This window comes from Pinus tabuliformis, chromosome 3_1, assembly GCF_031772625.1.
Source record: "Pinus tabuliformis cultivar Carrire ecotype Pingquan chromosome 3_1, CPIR1, whole genome shotgun sequence".
Taxonomy (NCBI): domain Eukaryota; kingdom Viridiplantae; phylum Streptophyta; class Pinopsida; order Pinales; family Pinaceae; genus Pinus; species Pinus tabuliformis.
This window is the reverse complement of record NC_142301.1, coordinates 714,272,324-714,294,139: the sequence shown is the minus strand read 5'-3', so window position 1 is coordinate 714,294,139 and position 21,816 is coordinate 714,272,324. Positions and strand designations below refer to the sequence as shown.

Sequence of the window (21,816 nt, the reverse complement as noted above, 5' to 3'; positions counted from 1 at the left end):
AAATTGGTTGATTTGTTATTGGGGGCAGCAAAGGAGACTAAGTCATCAACATATGGACTATTCGAACTACAAGTTGATATGAAAAGTCTAATTGATTGTTGATACCACCCCATACTACTATTGCTTGGAGGTGATTTGACACTGAGAGAAATGATAAATTTTAAATTGATAACCCATGGTGGATGGAAATTTCACCTCCAACACTACCCATCTACCGTTAAACCACCCACAAAGCTTGGATTGTGCATAATCCACAAGGAGGGTGAGGGAAACCACTTGTATTAGCCAACTCTTCTTTGTATCCTCAAAGAAGATACCCAAAGTTTAGCTAACTCTCACACTAAATAATTCATGGGGAGAAGGAGAATTCCAACCTTCACGTGATGGATGTTAAAGAAGAAGAAACCACAGACTCCGGGTTGATGGATTGCCTCCATTCCTAAGAAGATACACCAGAGCCACACCTTGTACATTGCCAAATAATGATTTCTCAATAATATTATTATGATTTGAAATCAAATGTCTTCCTCCTACTTCCAACTGAAGGTTGCTTTGGTGTGAGAGCGTAGATTGATAGGCTCCCCTTGCTAACTAGTACATATTCCATTTACTCCTCTAGATATGCTTATATTGCTTGCCAGCCCCATTAACATAAACTCCTTGTAGGAATTAACTTTCGATATTATGAGACCATGGAGAATTATGCCAAATGGTGTATGTTGCATGACATATATTAAACACTTAAGGGGGTGTGTGGCTATATCTGGCTAGCCCATGAGCTAGTAGGATGGTAAAAACATGCCTCCCCCCTTAACTTATTATTATTATTATTGTTATGCCTCCACACCTTAACTTATTATTATTATTATTGTTATTTTAGTTTTTCAATTAATTAATTTTTATTTAAATTAATTTTAGTTTAATTAATAAATATATAATTTTTAGCTGTATTAATAAATATTTAACTAGATTCATAAAAATATATATATATATGAAAAGAAAAATTTTCCTCTTTTTAGAAAATTACTTTTATTCAATTATTTTTTAAATCTCATATTTATCTCTAAAGCTTTATAAAAAATAAATTTAAAATATAAAATACAATCTAAAACTATTAAATTTAAGATAAAAAATTGCGAGCGATGTGTCTATTTTGGAACACGGTTTCTCCACAAAATATTTTAAATAGTAGTAATATAGAGGTAAAGATTATTTCAAAGGTAGTTATACCTTTCTATTTTTCAATTTAATTAAATAATGTTGTAAAATGAAATTAAGCTAAATTATATATAAAATATTTCCATTATGAAATGATTTATGGTATTTTGGACAATATTGTATTGATAAATCAATGTACAGTATTGTAACAAGCCTCCTTGATAAGATAAAATAAGTATGAATCTCCATGGTTTAAAATACATGTTACATGATTTTTAAATGTATAAATATTTAACTCATATATTAATTATTTTAATAATAATAATAATAAAGTTATGATTTAATTAATTTTTATGTTATTTTACTCTGAATGGGATGACAAATGTGGCAGGGAGTTTGCACTAGACGACACCACCCAACCTAGAAAATGAGTGAGGGGATGTGGTGCCTACCCCCAATGAATTTCAATGCACATAACACATGAGAATATTGGATATTCAACGAAAGTTTTCATCCTCAATGGGAAGATGAAGACGATAGGTTGTGGATGGTGAGGGAAGATGTTGTATTCGTGTGATGTCAGGAGAGGCAATAATTTCACCCACTTTGTTAAATTCACAACAATGAAATGTTGGAGGCTTGGCTACATACAGAGGGAAGCAAGTGGTGTAGGTTGTGTCCATCCTCCTAGTGATTAGCAAATTTAAACAGGGAGCAAGAGGAAGGCACCTACAAGGTAGTGTTTTCAACTCCTTAGTTGGTCTACTTCCTGCATGCAACTTTTGTCCTCCTCCAATCAATGTGGCTTCATCAACTACCTGGTATCATTATGTTTAACCCTCACTTTCCTTTGTTTCAATTAAGTTGGAATTACTACAAGAGGCTTTTTGTGGTGTATAAACGAGAGTGTTGGTCTTTGCTTCTTCTATCCTCACTCTCTCGTGATGGTTTATCAAAGTGGAGATTTCCCCTTTTTTTGTTTGAAAATATTAGAGTGATTTGTTAAGCCCATTCCCCCATTTCTATTCTAAGATTTCCATTATCATCTTCCACCCTATATGACCACTGTTGGTTCTCTTATTGCCTAGAGATTATCTCATGTTGAGTGGAGTTCCATCTTTTTGGTTTTCTGATACTTGTGATGGTATGTTTTAGCTAGGGAACTTGTAGTCAATAGGTTGATTTGTTGTTGCTCATTTTTAGTTCCTCTTCCTTCTTTCCTTAGCCAATTATTAGGGTAGAGCCTCAACTTCCTATCTTGTTTGGTGTCTTATTTTAGTGTTGTTGACTCACCCTCTCTACAAATAAAGTTAAAGTCTTTTTGGCATGCAAGCTTTTGCTTGATCAAAAGGTGGATTTTCAGGTGGTTTATTGACTCTATTGGTGTTGTAAGTTAGGTAAAATTTTTGTGGGTGGTGGAATTTTATAATCCCTTTCTCACTCCAGGGGGGACTTTTAGGTTTGGTTCAAGCTGGAGATTTTTTGGGCTTGCACCTTTGCAACTCTCACACATGGAATTGAGACTATTCATTGTCTAGATTCCTTTTCCTAGCAGGACCAACATACCGCGGCAACATTATTGTGTTCAAAGAGAGGTTGGTGTTGGGTGCCAAAACTGCAAAGTGTTGTTGCACTCTCAATAATAGAAGCAGAGTATGTTGCTGCTACAGAGGCTAGTAAAGAAATGATTTGGCTACAAAGGTTTCTGGATGAATTGGGTAAGAAGCAGGAGTTGGGCAGGTTATACAGTGACAGCCAAAGTGCCATACATCTTGCAAAGAACTCTACATTTCATTCCAAGACTAAGCATATACAGGTCAAGTACCATTTCATACGGTCAGCATTGGAAGATGGACAGTTGAAGTTGAAAAAGATACTCACTAGCCAGAATCCTGCAGATATCTTAACAAAAGTTGTAACCAGGGAGAAACTGAAAATTTGCTTAGTTTCAATTGGTCTTCAAGTATGATGAAGAAGATGAGAAACAACCAGGTCCAAAGTGGAGTCGTTTTCTAGCAAATGAAGCAGCGGTGGAGTTTCTATAATCAGTCTCCAAGTGGGAGATTGTTGGGTGTGGAGCCTAATTATCTTCTGTATTCAAAGGTTTCAGCCGGATGTATACCCTAGGAAGATTGTACACCCCTCCACGCGGGGGGGTGAGGGGGGGACTTGTCCCCTTTGTGGGGGTCCAGGGAGGCTAATCCCTCTCGGCTGGGGGGTCCAGGGGCCAGTGGTCCCACGGTGTGGGGATCGGGGGCAGCGTCCCCGAAGCTGAGAATAGATGTAAAATTGCCTTGTAAAATGTTGTAATTTCGTAGTCAATCTAGGCCGTTCATTAGGCGGAGATCCGACGGTAGAAGTTATGTTTAATTTAGGGTTTTTTTCCCTAGAAGGCAACCCCTCGCTATATATGAGGGAATTGTATTGCGTCTATGTAGATCTGTATTCTGAGTGAGGAAGAGAGAGGAGATTGAGAGCGAAGAGTGAATTACAGCGGATCTGCTATAGGTTGTATCTCTTCAGTTGGCTGGATAATATAAAAGAAGGACTGGCTGTTTCTCTGTGGATGTAGCCCAAACTGGGTGAACCACGTATGTCTGTGTCTCTCTTGTTTTATGTGTTTTCTGTGTTTATATTTCTGCAATATTTTATGTGTTCCATTGCTTTGTAATATATAATTTTCTAACAGTTGATTATTATCAAGAGTGGGTCCATCAAGGCTACACTTGTATGCATCATATGTTAGAAGGATTTGCATCTTGGTATTGGGAGCTTACACTGGCCAACTTTTAGAAAGGAATCTCTTGATCTAAGGGAGAATCATCCTCTCATATGACCACTCTCTCAAGCATGGAGGTGCTGAATGAATGGGTTTTTTGGATCCCATATACAAGACACACAAGGGGTAGGCTCAATCATTACATGCACAATGTAGACCCGTATTGGCGGGTGAAATTTTTACTAGGCTGGATGATCTTGGAATGACATGAAAATCATATGGTTATCATGCACTCTCTTGAACACTTTCACAAGCATCTGAGGGATCTAGACGGAAGAATGAAGAGGATTGATTGATACCTCAGTATTCCTCTAGTAGCGGGTGTAACAATGGTATTCCTTTAGTAGCGGGTGGCACCCAAGCATCAAGAGGGATCAAATCTCTTAAGATGCAAATATTTTGAGATGAAAACATATAATGAGCCAAAAATATTTTCATTTCTATGATTATAGAAATTAAGTTGTTGGCTATAAAATCACTAATATGCTAGGTTAAAATAGCAATAAAATAAAAATTTAATCAATGATACATAAAGCTCTAAAGAAAGAGGTAAGAAGTCACCAAAAAACGCAACAAAGAACTGTTGGAAATAATACTGAGAGGGGCGGGGGGGGGGGTGAATTAGTATTATCAAATCAATAACTTTTTCATTTCCATACTCAAATTCATATAAGCTACTTCAGTTATGGTAACCCGCGTGTACACGCAACCGTGTCTAATCCAACTAGCATATACCTAGTAATCTTATGATTCAGTTAATCCATTAAATGTTGAGCTTTAGTTAGTGCATCAAAACTTCATTAACCATATGAACAGTAAACAGATGCAGTAAAACAGGACAGATCATCACACACAAGAAGCACACATGAACACCATGATGTAAGGTGGAAACCCAATGTGGGTGAAAACCACCTGCTGCAATTCATTTCTATCTTCCTTTAATAAGAAACTTCTTTTTACAATATTTCTGTACTGGAGCAGACTTATACCAGTACGCAGGCTTCTACCTGCAGAAGGCTACAACCTTCTCTTGTTCTCTAGCTTCTCTTGGAAGGGAGCTACAACCCCCTTAGCTCTTGTACTAGCTGATGTACTAGTACGTAGGTGCTGACCTACAGAAGGCTACAACCTTCTCTTTCTTCCTCCAGGTACCGCGTTTCATAAATTTTCAGATTGGATACTCATGGAACACAACATCATAATCCGAAGACCACGTTTCATCCAATTTTCATACTAGACCCATTAACAACATTGAAGCACAAAATCAATCACTACTGCAATACAACCATCAACTACACTTGCATCATTCATTTCTGAATCACCCAACACAGAATCACTGCAACCCTGTCAACAAAACACAGTCACCAGAACACAGAGCAGAACACAGAATTATGCAACAATAACCAAATCCAACTGCAACATCAAATATCATATCTCATAATGTATACTCTACTATGATGAACCAAACCAGTGTATGTACGTGCTTTTACCAAATCCAACCCGCGTATAGATCTGCAAATATTTACTCATAACTTTGCATCTGTTCCAGACATTAGTCATACACATATCATAACATTTACAGGACATTACATGCATTAGTATACAGATCTAGAATAAGCATGATCAAACCGTATAGAGATGATTCATTCCAAGCCATTAGATCCCGATCTATCCTTAGATCTTGTTCTCCATCAACCGCTGAGATTCCTCCTTAGCTCAGATCAAAGCATCATGAACCCATAACCTGCATACTGGATCTCATACTTCATCAGATATTCAAGACTTTCTCAGTGCCTTTGCCTAATGATCTTCTCCTCCTTTTATAGTCTTAGGCCTTACTCAATACCATGGTCCAAAACCACTTAGAACCAATACCTTGGACCAAATACCTGGGGTCAACATGTCGGACAAGATACCTTGGACCAATACCATGGATCACAATACCATGGTCCAAATACCACAGACCAAAACCCAATGTACGTGCCTTCCCTTGCATGAAAGTGTGTGTATACGTATATGCACCTTTTGGTCGGCTAACTTGCGTGTATACGCAACTTTATCAAGGGGAACCTACGTATATCTCTTTTTCTTCATTCTGTGAGCCTGAACTATGATCTGTCATCTTAGTAAGTTGCCATCAAGGACAACACCTGTATCATAATGCCAACAATCTCCCCCTTTGGACTTGATGGCAAAGCTAACTTGCCATACTGAGAACTATCATTGCCATTGTACATTACATCTGAACTGATTCCTTTGAGTTGCGCTGCATCCCATGTATTCTGTCATATCTGATATCTCTTCTGTAGATTCATCTAGTTATATATAAGTGAGATGTTCTGCTACAAGTGGGTTGCCATCAAGTACAACACATGCATCATAATGCTAACAATCTCCCCCTTTGGACTTGATGGCAACAACCACACCAAGTCACTCTCTCCCTTTGACATCAAGGGCAAAGGGCGAACCAAGATATTCTCTTTCCTGATATACATTCCGTTGTCCATACTCCCCCTGAGTACTGCTCAAATCTCTGATTGAGCTCCCCCTTTGTATATGCCAAGATGTACCAATCTGTCCATGCTCCCTCTGAGTACATGTTGAAATCTCTGCTCTGCTGAAATGTGCTATTCATGCTCCCCCTGACTGTAAGCAAGGTCAGCAAAAATATGACCCTATACATCTTAAATGACCTTCCTATCACCAAAGGCTCATACATACATCCAACTCCCAACCAAGTGGGGATATACCAATATTGACTCATCCACCCAACCAAGTGGGGATACACCAAAAGCTTATACATGATAAAACAAGAACATTACATCATCCATTCCCAGGCATAGTGGGGAAATAAGACAGGTCATTACATGACCTTGATAATAAAAGAAATGCATGACATAGAGACTAAATATCTAAGACAAGACTATGATAGTCATTAGAAAGTATCATCAGCACTGTATGATCTACTTCATAGGCATCTATCAATCGCTTCCAGATCAGCAACCTGTATATGTCCATTAGTGTAGAAGTCATCAACTTGTAACAAGGTATGTTTGCATATAGATATCAACTCATTTTTGAACATCATCATAGCCTTCCATGAATGAATTCTGTATACAAAATCATTCACAATATATCATATGTGAAAAACACCATAGTCATCTCATCATCATCAAGATCTGCATGATCTTATAAACCATCCATGTATCATCACTCGGGAACATCCCTCATCTGCATCAATCAATCATAAATAAGCATTAACCTATCATCATATAGGTAAAAACTCATTATCATCATGTCTCCAACAAAGCAACTTTGAGTAATCATCCATGTATCCAGCACACTATATATAGCACTATGTATCTTGAGCTCAAGATCTTTTGCCAAGACTTCTTGATATCATCAACAGCAACAATCCTCATCCATGTGAGTGCCAAGAACTATAGGAATCCTTCATCATAACTGTATTATATGTTGACAGTAGCATATGAGTGACTCATCATCAAGTAAAGAAGTTGTGTATTCAGGCTTTGTACTTCTCCTTATCCTTATGAAGATCACCATGTAAGCAACATATATGCATCATCAGAGAATCAATCACAAATCTGATCTGAACACCAACTATGTACCCCAAGAATCATATGAGATTTTGTTATGGACAACATATAGCAAGATGTATCATTTAGCCATATAAGCATCATCATCAAGGACTTCTAACCATAATGCCAACAATGCATTATTCAAAGCATACGCTCCCCCTAAACCTGTGCCATCTGTTTATTGTCAGATCTAATCATGCATATATCAGCAAGAAGTATCAAGGCATCATCATCATCAAGTTAGGATCAAAACACTTCTAAACATCTTATGAGTATCAAGACATTTCCACACATCATCAACAGATTGTAACCATTATCAAACAGAGCAAATAATGGACTGAATCATATCAGACCCTTTTTCGTGACCCTATCTCATTGGTTTTCCTCAAACTAACATATACGTGACTGTACAGTTTTTAACTTGCGTATAAATGCGACTTCTCTTCATGAAACTTGTGTATGATATTTAGAACACTGAATTTTCACACTTTCAGCTTCCTCTGAGTCTGTTATGTCGGTACATTGTGCTGGGCCACATATTTTTGACTGTACTTCCTTCTTCTTCCATATCTTCAAGTGTGATGACGTTTTCTTCTTTTGGTATGGTGCCCGTACTTTGTTTCTGCATTCCTTTGCTATATGTCCAAGCTTGTTACATGCATAACATCTCATATGTTTCATGTTCCTTCTATAACATTCAATGGCTTTGTGACCAAACATATTGCAAGAAAAACAATATCCCTTAAAGTACTTGGAATGTGATGATCTTTCTGTGTGATGGTCTTGAACCATTCTTCTTCTACATTTGGCTGCAACATGTCCAAAATTATGACATACATAGCATTCAACATTATTCATTTGAGGAATTGACTGAATATCACTTCCATAGTTAGGAATAAAAGATTTTCTTTGAGGAATTTCTTTCTTGGGTTGTTCCTTGGTGAGCATTTTAGATTTCTCATTAGAGTTCCTTGCCTCACCTTGTGAGCTAGATTCACCTTCAACAGATTCATAAAAAGCAAGACCAGTTTTGATAGTAGGCAACCTTTGACTACTAAGAATATCATCCAAAATCTTAGTACTGTCTTGAATTCGTAATAGTTTATCCTTTTCTTCTAATTTACCTTTCAAGATATTTACCTTAACCTGATGTTACTCTTCCTTTTCAAGATACTGCTTCTTCATGTTTCCTTCAGCTTTTCTTCCTTCTTCCAACTGATGTCTTAATTCAAGAACTTCGCTTTCTTGTTTTTCAAAAGCTTGGAGTAGTTCTTTATTATGCTTATTTGATTATTCAAGATCTTCTTTTAGCGAGAGGATCTTAGCTTCAAGACTTTCATAGTAACTAGATTTATCTTTGAGTTTCTTGATTGTTGTGCTCCTTTCATTTACTTCATTTCTTAATGATGTCACTTCATCCTGCAACTTTTGACATTGATCTTCATTTTCCTTGAATAGCTTCCTTACCTTGTTTCCTTCCTCTAGTTGAGATTTTAGTTTGGTAACTTCTTCTTTGGAGACACATTCCCTTTTGTGCAATAGATCTTGTTGATCTCTAATTTTGTCTGTAAGCCTTTTAAATTCTGCCTCTATTTGATATATTTCTTTCTCACCAATAAGAGAAAATTCAATTGTTTCACTATCACTTTCATCATCTTCAAATGGATGGAGAAATGTATCACCAGAGGATAACAAATTCATACCTGATAGATCTTTTGCTTGTTCATCTTCATTTAGAAGTGATTCTGATTCTGAAGTGTTTCTTCCACATATTCCCCAATCGATTCTCCCACTGTCATAGCTCCTTTGAGATGTCTTCTTCTTCTGAGGTGCTTTCTTCTTTAGCTTCCTTCCCATTGCTCTACGGATCTCCTTCAAGCGATCAAGCTTCTACCAAAGGACCGGCTCTAATACCAATTGTTGGAAATAATAATGAGAGGGGGGGGGGGGTTGAATCAATGTTATCAAATCAATAAATTTTTCATTTCCATAGTCAAATTCATATACGCTACTTCAGTTACGAGAACCCACGTGTACACGCAATTGTGTCTAATCCGACTAGCATATATCTAGTAAACTTATGATCGAGTTAATCCATTAAATGTTGATCTTTAGTTAGTGCATCAGAACTCCATTAACCACATGAACAGTAAACAGATGTAGTAAAACAGGACAGATCATCACACACAAGAAGCACACATGAACACCATGATGTAAGTTGCAAACCCAATGTGCGTGAAAACCACCTACTGCAGTTCGTTTCTATCTTCCTTTAATAAGAAACTGTTAGATAGACTTGACTCAGGATAAAGTCAAATTTGACCAGGTTAAACAGTGATGGTTTTGGGGCACATGGTATTGTGCACCCATAGTATTCTGCCCGTGGTATTATATGTAATGGAGCTTATAAAAGGCTGGAAGGACTTCATTGTAATGCAAGGCCTGGAGGTGACTAGTGAAGGCTCACTCGGCCGGATTGGCCAGGGTTTTGGCCAAGGATAATGAAATTTCATTATGGTTGGGTTTTTCCCTAGATTTGGGGTTTCCCAGATAAACATTTGTGTTTATGTGTTTATGGTTGTTGCTGGTTATTTTTATATTTATTCCTCTCAGTAATTATTTATGTTATGCAGTAAATTTCTTAACAACTGGTATCGGAGCCAGATATTGGCTTTAAAGGGATTCTTTGATGCCAGGGGTTTATAGTGGCTGATGAGATAAATGCAAGCTTTTTACAGATCTGGGTCTGGAAAATAATGGTGGAACAATCGTACGCGGAAGAACCTCAAGGAGAATGTGTGGAAGATAGTGTCGTAACTGCCAGGGATCGCAGTACACTTGTGATATTTAGCGGTTTGGAACATGCTGATGAATTGTTCATGTGGCTTTGAAAAAATTGTTCGTTTTCTGCTACGTGAGGCCATCGGTGCTGGAATCTACAAGGTTCTCGTCGGGCTCACAGTTGAAGTGGTTTGATAGAAGTTTTTGAGCAAATCAAATTGAGAGAGGATGGATCAGAATCGTAGCAGCAATAAACAAAAAAAAAAATATTTAATGAAGTCAAAATTATTGCATGTAAATGGGCATACTACTGTAAGACCTGGTAAGGCATGTGTATCCCTCGGTGATCACCGGTAAAGTCTGGGTTAGACCTAGGTGATAGGGGGGATGTCGGGTTAACAATACCTCGGGTAAAAACTCCGAGGGGGGTAAGAGCTAGAGTGAGCGAGATTGTCTCACTTAGCAGGTTTGGCTGGAGTTAGTCAAGGAACCCCAAGTCAAGTTTAAGGGGGGAATTGTTAGATAAACTTGACTCAGGATAGAGTCAAAGTTGACCAGGTTAAACAGTGATGGTTTTGGGGCACATGGTATTGTGCACCCATAGTATTTTGCTCGTGGTATTATATGTAATGGAGCTTATAGAAGGCTGGAAGGACTTCATTGTAATGCAAGGCCTGGAGGTGAGCAGTGAAGGTTCACTTGGCCGGATTGGCCAGGGTTTTGGCCAAGGATAATGAAATTTCATTATGGTTGGGTTTTTCCTCGGATTTGGGGTTTTCCCGGATAAAAATTTGTGTTTATGTGTTTATGGTTGTTGCTGGTTATTTTTATATTTATTCCTCTCAGTAATTATTTATGTTATGTAGTAAATTTCTTAACAGAAACTTCTTTTTACAATATTTATGTACTGGAGCAGACTTATACCAATACGCAGGCTTCTACCTGTAGAAGGCTACAACCTTCTCTCATTCTCCAACTTCTCCTGGAAGAGAGTTACAACCCCCATAGCTCTTGTACTAGCTGATGTACTAGTACGTAGGTGCTGACCTACAGAAGGCTACAACCTTCTCTTTCTTCCTCCGGGTACCATGTTTCATAAATTTTCAGACTGGATGCTCATGGAACACAACATCTTAATCCAAAGGCCACGTTTCATCCAATTTTCATACTGGACCCATTAACAACATTGAAGCACAAAAGCAATCACTATTGCAATACAACCATCAACTACACTTGCATCATTCATTTCTGAATCACCCAACATAGAATCACTAAAACCCTGTCAACAAAACATAGTCACCAGAACACAGAGTAGAACACATAATTCTGCAACAATAACCAGATCCAACTGCAACTTCAAATATCATATCTCATAATCTATATGCTACTATGATGAACCAAACCAACGTATGTACGTGCTTTTACCAAATCCAACCCGCGTATAGATCTGAAAATATTTACTAATAACTTTGCAACTGTTCCAGACATCAGTCATACACAGATCATAACATTTACAGAACATTATATGTGTCAGTATACAGATCTAGAATAAGCATGATCAAACCATATAGAGATGATTCATTCCAAGCCATTAGATCCCGATCTATCCTTAGATATTGTTCTCCATCAACCGCTAAGATTCCTCCTTAGCTTAGATCAAAGCATCATGAACCCATAACTTGCATACTAGATCTCATACTTCATCAGATATTCAAGACTTTCTTAGTGCCTTTGCCTAATGATCTTCTCCTCCTTTTATAGTCTTAGGCCTTACTCAATACCATGGTCCAAAACCACTTAGAACCAATACCTTGGACCAAATACCTGGGGTTAACACGTCGGACAAGATACCTTGGACCAATACCATGGATCACAATACCATGGTCCAAATACCACGGACCAAAACCCAATGTATGCGCCTTCCCTTGCATGAAAGTGCGTGTATACATATATGCACCTTTTGGTCGGCTAACTCGCATGTATACGCGGCTTTATCAAGGGTAACCTGCGTATATCTCTTTTTCTTCATTCTGTGAGCCTGAACTGTGACCTGTCATCTTAGTAAGTTGCCATCAAGGACAACACCTGTATCATAATGCCAACAAGAACTTGCAATATCAATAGAAGAGTATTAAAGAGGAAATAGTATGTATATAACAAGCAAAACAAATTCTCAAAGTCAATTTAAGATCCCAAACTCTCCTAATACATCAATGTATGCTCCACCTTTAAATCCTAGGACTAGAGGTAGTTATTTCAAATTATAATGTTGAGATGAACTTTGTTGGACCATCTATGTTAGGTCTCTAAAGGAAAGAACTCAATACATAACAACATTTTAGTTTTTTTTGTCTTAGCAACTCAAGTTGTTGGGAGAAAGTTTGTTCTTCCATCTACCTGGGTTCAATTCCAAGATACATGTTTGGCCTTTTGTGATGAGGCTAGAATGATAGGTGCACCCACTAGGTTCATCTCCAAGGGACATGATTGACTCATTTTGATAAGGCTAGAGGGAAAACTCTCCCATCGTGAAAGACATGTCTCAATGCTTGCTAAGTCACAATCCATTGCTATGTTTGGCTTGTGTACATTCTTGCAAAAAATAATACATGAATACACAATTAGAATAAATGCTTTCCACAAATTGATACCATAAAATATCCTAACCAAAACCACTAAGAACCATATACCTTAAATAAACCCCTAGGAACTACCTAAAATATTAGAAGAAGATCAGTTTCTTATTTCTTCATCACCAAAACTCCACCAAAAAAAAAACACTAAATTTCACCATCATATCCAAGATCTTGACACGTCAGAAATATTCCCAACAATGCTTGAATAAGGGGACGGATGATTAAATTTTCACTGTAGCTTTTCATAATAATTTTTTCCCTCAATTACTTTCTTGCATGATAGAAGATAATTTTAGGTGATGGCTATGCCATATCTATTTCCATTTATTACATGGATAAGTGTGTTTATTTTGGAACAAGGCTTCCAAAATTTTAATTTAATTATCAATAATCATTCAGTAGATAGTATATGATTGGTATGGATTTAATATTTATGGAATATTTTAGAATATTTTTAGTCACAGATCAAAGGTTGAGATTTGTCTCCAAAATAGTTATTCTTTTTTTTTTCTTTTTAATTGATTAATTAAAAAGCTATCCATCTAAAATGATTAAAGGTTTTTTGGGTATGCGGTATTGATAAGCCATGGTATTGTGACAATGCCTATTTAAAATTAAGAATCTCGTGAGTGCGGGTGAATCTCCATGATTGAGAATTTTGTTACATGTTTATTTTTTAATGCATAAATGTTTAATTTGTATGTTAATTCTTTTTATATTTAATATAGTAATTATTTATATAAAGTTATAATTTAGTTAATTTTTTAAGTTTTGGCAACTTGAAATGTATCATAAGTGTTTGGATGGTTATCATAGAGTGATGTCTATGCATGTTTACCAACATTTAATGCGAATAGGCATGCCTATTTCGGAATAGGCCTTCCAAAATTTTAATTCAATTATGTGCAATTATTAGGTGGTTGGTAGAGATTTAATCTCAATGGAATGTACTAGAACATTCATATTTGTATTCATAGATTGAGGATTAATATTTATTTCCAAATTAGTTATGTTTTTTCTAATTTTTTGTTTTTTAATCTCAAATTAAATAATATAAGAAAACGTCATATCAATGTGTCATATTTTGCATGTGGTATTGATAAGCCATGATATTGTATCAAAAGCTATTTATATTAAAGTGAGATGAATATCCATGGTTAAGAATATTGTTTAAATGATATATTAATTGTTTTTATAATTAATAATTATAATAATTTAATTTAGATAGTTCTTATGTGTTTTTTGAAAGATGTATGGTGAAGTAAGTGTTTTAACCTGTATCATAGATTGATACCTATTAACACTCGTGTGGGATATCATTTTTGGTAGTTTCTTTGTGTTATTAGAGCCTAGCTAGGTAGGAATCTAGCAATTGATTTGCCTATTGACTACTATTAGTTTTAGATTGAACATGACAGCTTATAATGCTTAAGTTTATAAATGATTAAAGTATTTTTTATTTTAATTTGAAAAATATTTTTTTATCATTTCATTTCATTGGATTTCCCATGAAATTTTCTCACCCCTGGATCTCACCAATTTTCACGAGGATCACCAATTTTCATGGAATTTCATAATATAACTATATAAATTGATAAAAGTTAATAGATATATGACTGTAGATTATTAACGCGATAGTTATAGTCTTCCCCGAGCTTTGAACTAAATCGTACCATAGGTTTTTATTTTGTTAATGTAACTAAAAACCTATTTCTTTCATGTTAATCATGATGCCAAAAGGCTTTAATCGAATCAAATCATGTGGAAATGATGAAATTATTTCCATTAAAAATTGGTTTAGGTCTTCCCCAAGCTTTGAACCAAATCTTACCAGAGTTTGTTTTTATTTTGTTAATGTAACTGAAAGCCTATCTCTTTCATGTTAATCATGATGCCAAGGGCTTCAATCGAATCAAATCATGTGGAAATCATGAAATTACTTCCATTAAGAATTGGTTTAGGTTCAAATTAAAGTATGAAAAGATATTACTGTTCCTTTTGCAATCGACCAAACGGATCCCGTTTCGAGGTACTTTTATGTCCAGGCCTTAAAATTTACAGCGCATATGCAGATGTAGGTATTTGAACTTTACTACTAAGCAGTTTGTGTGTTCCTCGGAAGCCTGCATAGTCAAGGTTCCGTGGATGTCTCCTTGACTTTCCATGTTGTCTTATTGTCTGCTACACGAATAGTTAGGATCTACAGTAGCTTCGTATAAGTGAAAAAATGGCCACAACAATGCCGATCATATGTTTAATTTGATAACTCTGGGTGGCTACTCATCTATAAAGAGGACTTTGTGTCGAACAATCATGCTTCTCTGAAGGAAAAATTTAAAACTTACAGAACCTCATGCACAATGATTTCTTTGATGGCTTCTCCTCAGAGGGTTTTTCTATGCGTGTCTTCTTTAGGTCTTCCACCTCCGCATGCTCCTTTAATGCCTTGACTTCGTGATTATCGAATTTCATTACAAAGGGTTAGGGCACAATAAAGCTATATTTTCATTCTTAGCCGCTCCTACTTTACTATCCTGATTTACATGTTGAATCCAAAAGATTTTTACCAGACGAAGGCAAGTTGTGCCCTCTCGTGATGCAAATATTCAATGCATTTCGACTCGAATGTTTTTTATTCTTATTTTTCTTTAGCAATACTTATTTGCGTTGTTTATGGCTAATGGTGCAAAAATGAATTTGTGATGTTTATGTTTAAAATTCATTATATCTTTTAATATTTTATATAATTATTTATTTATTGATGTGAGTTGTAATATTATATTTTAATTATAATGTACTTTATGTCGTTTATGTTTAAAATGTATTGCATCTTTAATATTTTATATGATTATTTATTCATTTCTTGTGTGTAATTTTGGCAAATTTTTTTTATTTATTTTCAAGAAAAACAAGTAGGTTCTACATCAATACCTATTTGGTTAAGTGGCCTCAATCTGCCCATTGGGAAATTAGGTCTACTGGCCACCTTATAGCATTATAAGTCATCCAAAAACAAAAGAGTTTGAGACTATATATCATAGCTATATAGGAATTGTCCTTAATTCTTCTAGTGACGAGATAACTAAGACAAAACATCAAAGTTTTCAAATCATTCATTTATACATCGTAAAATGTAAAAAACCAAACTATGCAAGTCATGCTACTACTCATGGGATGAGTTCATGCGTGTTGGGTCTTTTGCACTAGAACCCGACAATTTGGTCTAAGGGAGTTATGTAAAATGCTTGTCTATGCGACCAAGGCGGTCATTTTGTTGTTGAATCTAGAATTGAATGAGCTGAAATTCCTTGTGAATTTCCTAGAATTTTGTTTTAGTCTTGGAAGGTCTAGCAGAGGAAGTCACCAAACCTCTAGCCACGATATTCTTCATCAACCAATAAAGATAAAAAAATTATTGATATTGAGAGGAGTAGCCTCTTGAATATCCAGGGTCCGGCATAAGATCCTGCCATTCCTCCATATCTACATCCGCTCTTTCTGCGTATTCATTTAAATCAAATTCCCACTCAAAAATTAGCTGGTGATTTTGAGGTTGAGTATTGGCATGGTAGGTTGGAGAAGCTTCCAGAGTTAGAAATGAGGTGGATTTACGACTGTGTCCCCTAGTTGGACGTGCTTGGGGTTGGCTTCCTCCTCACCTCTGCCCACTACCCTGATTCCTCCCATGGTCTCCCCTTGTCGATTTATCTCTATCAGAGAACAAACTCACCATTCTGAAGCTATGCCAACCACATAGATAATGGAATACCCTAAAATCAAAAGCCAAGACTACTAGCTTGGGGAGACAACCTAGCTTAGGGTCCTGGCACAAACAATGGTAATTCAAACCTGTAGAATTGCAACAACATAATACAACATGACTATGAGAATGAGGGCTATAAACCATATCTTTCACCACAATAATGAATTGGGTTTGCCGAAACAGGCCTTTCACAACAACCCATGGCTCCTCGAGCCTTCTTGGAGCAAGACCCAGTGTCCATTCAGGAGTTTCCTTTCCCAGGAATCCCCTTTTCATATGAGGCAACAGGTACATCAAAGATACTAAATAATAGACAAAATCCCCCATGCAAGAAGTGCAAACCAAATTCCATTGTTCAAACCCAAAATGCATGCACATCCTAGAAAGAAAAATTCCATAATAGACAGAGATAATTCTATTATATTCAGACAACCCATCAGAGTAAACTATTCTTGCCTCCCAAATTTCATGAAAGGTTTCCTTTCTGACCCAAGACATCATCTCAAAGACACGCCTCCAGCAAGCTATTAGAGTGTAGAGAATCTCAGGGATAAGGGCATGAATGAAACACACAGAGTTAACATACCCACAACCGTCATCCACTGGGAAGAGGGTGAAGCGATCTGCACCTAGATGGCTAACCTGTTGAGATGCCTTCATGGGCAACCTGGAGATTGCAATCAAACCTGAAACAATACCTCCAAACTGAGTTAGGATTGTTGCACAAGACCCTAGCGATAAGATATCTCATTGATCACTCCACTATCATTTAATGTTTATCATGTGCTTTGCCACGTTGCACTTGAACACGAGTGTGCAAGGGCCAACAATTGACAACCCACTGTCCTTTCCCATTACTCACCTCGCCATGGCTCAGATCCCATCAATGCTTGGTTATCGTCTCTCACCCTAACTAGGGAGATTATTTATTGATCTAAATATTATATTTTAATGTTTTAATTATAAATTTAAAAGTAAAATTTGGTTATTACATGGAGGAAGATATGATAGAGGTCCACACTTTGTCTTGCTAGATATGAACATAAAATGTTGAAATTCTATGGTATAAAAACATTATTTTGTACTAGATTTGAATATTTTTTCCTATTTTTTAATTTTGTAATATTTAACTCCCTTTGTGCTTTTTATGTTTAAAAATTTATACATTATTTATTTATTTGAATTTTAACATTTTAAGTAAAATTTGTTTTCTAAATTTTATTATTATTATTATTATTATTATTATTTATTTAATACAGGAATTTGTAATTAGGGAATTGGCAATCTAACAATTAGGGAATTGTCAATCTACCACTGAGTCATTGCAAAGGCAACTAGGTCATCAGAAATTAAATACGGAAAAAAAAATAATTATTTATTATTAAAATAAATAAATTAAAATTTAACTAACATATATATTTTTTTAATATAATATGCATACACAATATATTTTTTTAATATAATATGCATACACAATGTGAAATATCACAACTAAATAAATTATAATGTTCCTACTAATATCTATTTGACAATTTTTTCGTCATATATATATGGTTAATGTGCTTTCACAATTTTTGTCTCTTTTACTTTTATATATATATATATATATATATATAAATAATTGTGTTTCATTTACCAACACTCCTTATTTAATGTTTTTAAAAATGATTTAAGTAGTTTCTTGTGTTATTAGTCAATATTTTTAGAAATAATTGTATTCCATCTCTCAAATATCACCTTTTTTTTACTATCAACCATCATAGAAATAATTGCAATAATATTTTTTTTTATAATATTTTTCCTAAATTTTATTTATTAATTTTTTTTTTAAATCAATATTAAAATGTTATAAAAATTAGCTTTCCATTATTTCGAGATAGAAAATATAATAATATTATATTAATAATACTAATCTCATATATTATCTTTATAAATTTATGATTATTTTAAATAAAAATAAGTTTATTAAAAATGATTTATTATTAGAAATAAAAAATTTGGAAAAAATGTATGGGGAAACTGTAATGTCTGACTAAACAATTACCCACCTTCATGGATTGTAAATTTAAAAATTCGATTTTCATGAATTGTAAATTTGAAAATTCATAATTAAGGGTTACACACCCTTATTTCTAATTTATTAATTTATTATTTTCAAAATTTCTAATTTATTAATTTATTATTTTCAAACTTACCGTTTTTGAAAATGAGTAAAGTGTAAAAATCTTTATTCCAAATTATTATTATTATTAATTATTACTTCTTCAATGGTCTTATAAAGTGAGTTTTGGGTGACTTAAGGATACAAAATTATCAATCTTCTTTGATTAGACTTATCCAGATTTTGAAAAACATAAATTTATTTAATTAAGATTGATTATTACTCTTATCTTTAATTTTTCATGTTTAGGAATCTTTTTGGGATTTATATATTTACGATGTATATCGAGCTAATCCTCGTAGAAATCTAAATTCTTTTCATTTGCTCTGCAAAGATAATGATTATACCTTCTTTGTGACTTGTTCAGTAAGGGAAGCCAGAAATCAAGAAAAACTCATCACTTGCCTTCCCGGCAACATCCCACCATTGAAGCCAACCGACCTGATTTACCGGAAAGCAGACCACGATCCGTCGGGCATTCGTTTAAACATCTTTCTTTACGAATCACAGAAGCAAAGCAAAGGCGACTATGTATTAGTGAACACGTTCGAGGAACTCGAAGGGAGGGACGCAACAACAGCACTCTCTTTGAATGGCTGTCCTGCTTTGGCCATTGGACCTCTTTTTCTTCCCAATTTTTTACGGGGAAGGTGTTCGTGCAGCAGTCTGTTGGAGGAGGAGGAGAGCTGCCTCACATGGCTCGATATGCAACAACCGCGATCAGTTACATACGTTTCCTTTGGGAGCATGGCTGCGAAATCCCAGCAACAGCTAGAACAGCTAGAACAGCAGGCCAGGTTGCGATTTTACCCGACGGCTTTGAAGAACGAACAAAGGAGCGGGCACTATTTGTGAGGTGGGCACCACAGTCAAATGTACTTGCCCATGTCTCAGTGGGATTGTTCCTCACACACGGCGGATGGAACTCTACCGTGGAGGCAATGAGCATGGCAGTTCCCGTAGTGGGATTCCCATATGCTGCTGATCAGTTCCTTAACTGCAGATTCGCCAAGGACGTGTGGAAAATCGGCCTAGTTTTCCAGGATGTGGATGTAGATAACCAGAAGGTGGTCATGAAAGAAGAGGTCGAGGATGTTATCAGGAGAATGATGGCAACACCGGAAGGAAAGAATATGAGAGACAACGTTCTCAGGCTGAAGGAGTCATCAACGAAGGCAGTCCTCCCCGGAGGATCTTCTTTCCTGAATTTAAACACTTTCGTAAAAGACATGATGACGATGAGTAAAGCAGTCCAATCCGAAAATGAAACCATGTGACTCGGTTTTCAGAATATGCCATAAAAATACATGGAGATTTGAGAATAAGGTGATGATCACTATCAAAATTTGTGCTGAATCTTTGGATACCTCTCCCGTTTCCTAGACGAACAGGGATGGGGAGGGCTTTAAAGCCTCTCATGTTTCGCTCACCTCTGTGTTCACTGGGTGAATGCCCGTAATATTTTTCTTAACAAAAGTATTTTGTGGCTTTTGAAAAATATATTTTTAACCTTTTTTTGTTAATAGACATTTTATGTTATATATATGGCTCACATAAATGTTATGATCAGCCTTACTGTAAATAACTTCATTAATTTTAAGGCTTTCTTAGTTTTCCATTACATGATCTAGTAAATATTCCAACTCCCCTGTATCATATGGAGATACCATGGTAAAAATTTTAAATAGGGAAATTTACTTTTTAGTCATGACATTTTTAATTTTAAATAGGTTTTGTTGTAATATCAAGGTTTAATATTATGATTTTTTTGTTGTCATATTATGACTTGATATTATGGTTGATCAAGCTCAAAACGTTTTTAGTCATTTTATATGAAATTTGTTTATATTATATTTTTTTAATTAATTAATTTAATTAAAAAATAAAAAAGATAATAATTACTTTTGATTTGTGTATATTACTAGGAATATTCTAAAATATTTTATATAGATTAAACTTATATCATCGACCTAGTAATTATTGTTGATAAGTAAATTAAAATTTTGGAAATCTTGTTTCAAAATAAACACGCATACCAATGTAGTTAATAGAAATAAATGTGTCATATCCATCACCTAAAATGTTATCTTATCATGCAAGCAAATAGTTGAGATGTTATCTTTTCGTGCAAGTAGTTCATGAAAAATTTTATTATGCAAAAGTTACAATGAAAGTTTAATCAACCTCCCCTTTTTCGACATGTCAAAATCTTGGATATGACTATGAGAACGAATGCATTTTATTTTTATTATTTGTAGGTGGAGTTTTGGTGATGAAGAAATTAGAAATTGATTTTTTTTTTCAATATGTTAGGTAGTTATTAGCTGTTTACTTAAAGGTTTGCTTTTGAGTGGTTTTGGTGAGGATATTTTATGACACCTTTAAGCGGAAGGCATTTACTCTAGTTGTGTAGTCATTTATTATTGTTTGTAAGAATGTCTACAAGTCAAATATAGCAATGATTTGTGACTTAGCAATTGTTGAGAAACATCTTTCATAGTGAGGTGGTGTTTACACTTCTAGCTTTATCACAATGGGCCAAACATGTCCCTTGGATTTAAACCCAGTGGGCACGCCTACCCTTTTAGCCTCATCACAATGAAGTGAACCCAAGTAGATGGAAGAACACACCTAGCTCCCAACAACTCAAGCTGCTAAGACAAGATAAACTAGAATGTTGTTATGTATGAAGTTCTTTTCATTAGACACTTAAAATAATGGTCCAACAAAGTTTATCTCAACATTATAATTTTAAATAACTACATCTAATCCTAGAATAGCCAACATTAATGTATGAAAAGAGCTTGAGATCTTAAATTGACTTTGATAATTTTGTTTTGTTAGTTCTATATATGTTATTTCCTCTTTAATACTCTTTATTTCCTCTTTAATACTCTTCATTTGACATTGCAATTTCTAATTTTTTTTTACTTCTCACC

General features: G+C 35.3%; 1 protein-coding gene across 1 annotated transcript in view; it reads left to right on the top strand.

Annotated features, from left to right (window-relative positions):
- Window positions 1-19,742, top strand: part of LOC149189241 ((R)-mandelonitrile beta-glucosyltransferase-like) — a 32,329-nt gene extending 12,587 nt beyond the window's left edge. The window contains exon 2 of the mRNA XM_089413170.1: window positions 19,245-19,742. Coding sequence (XP_089269296.1) covers window positions 19,245-19,732 — 488 coding nt within the window. The 3' untranslated portion in view covers window positions 19,733-19,742. The remainder of the gene's footprint in view (window positions 1-19,244) is intronic.
- The last annotated feature ends 2,074 nt before the right edge of the window (window positions 19,743-21,816 follow it).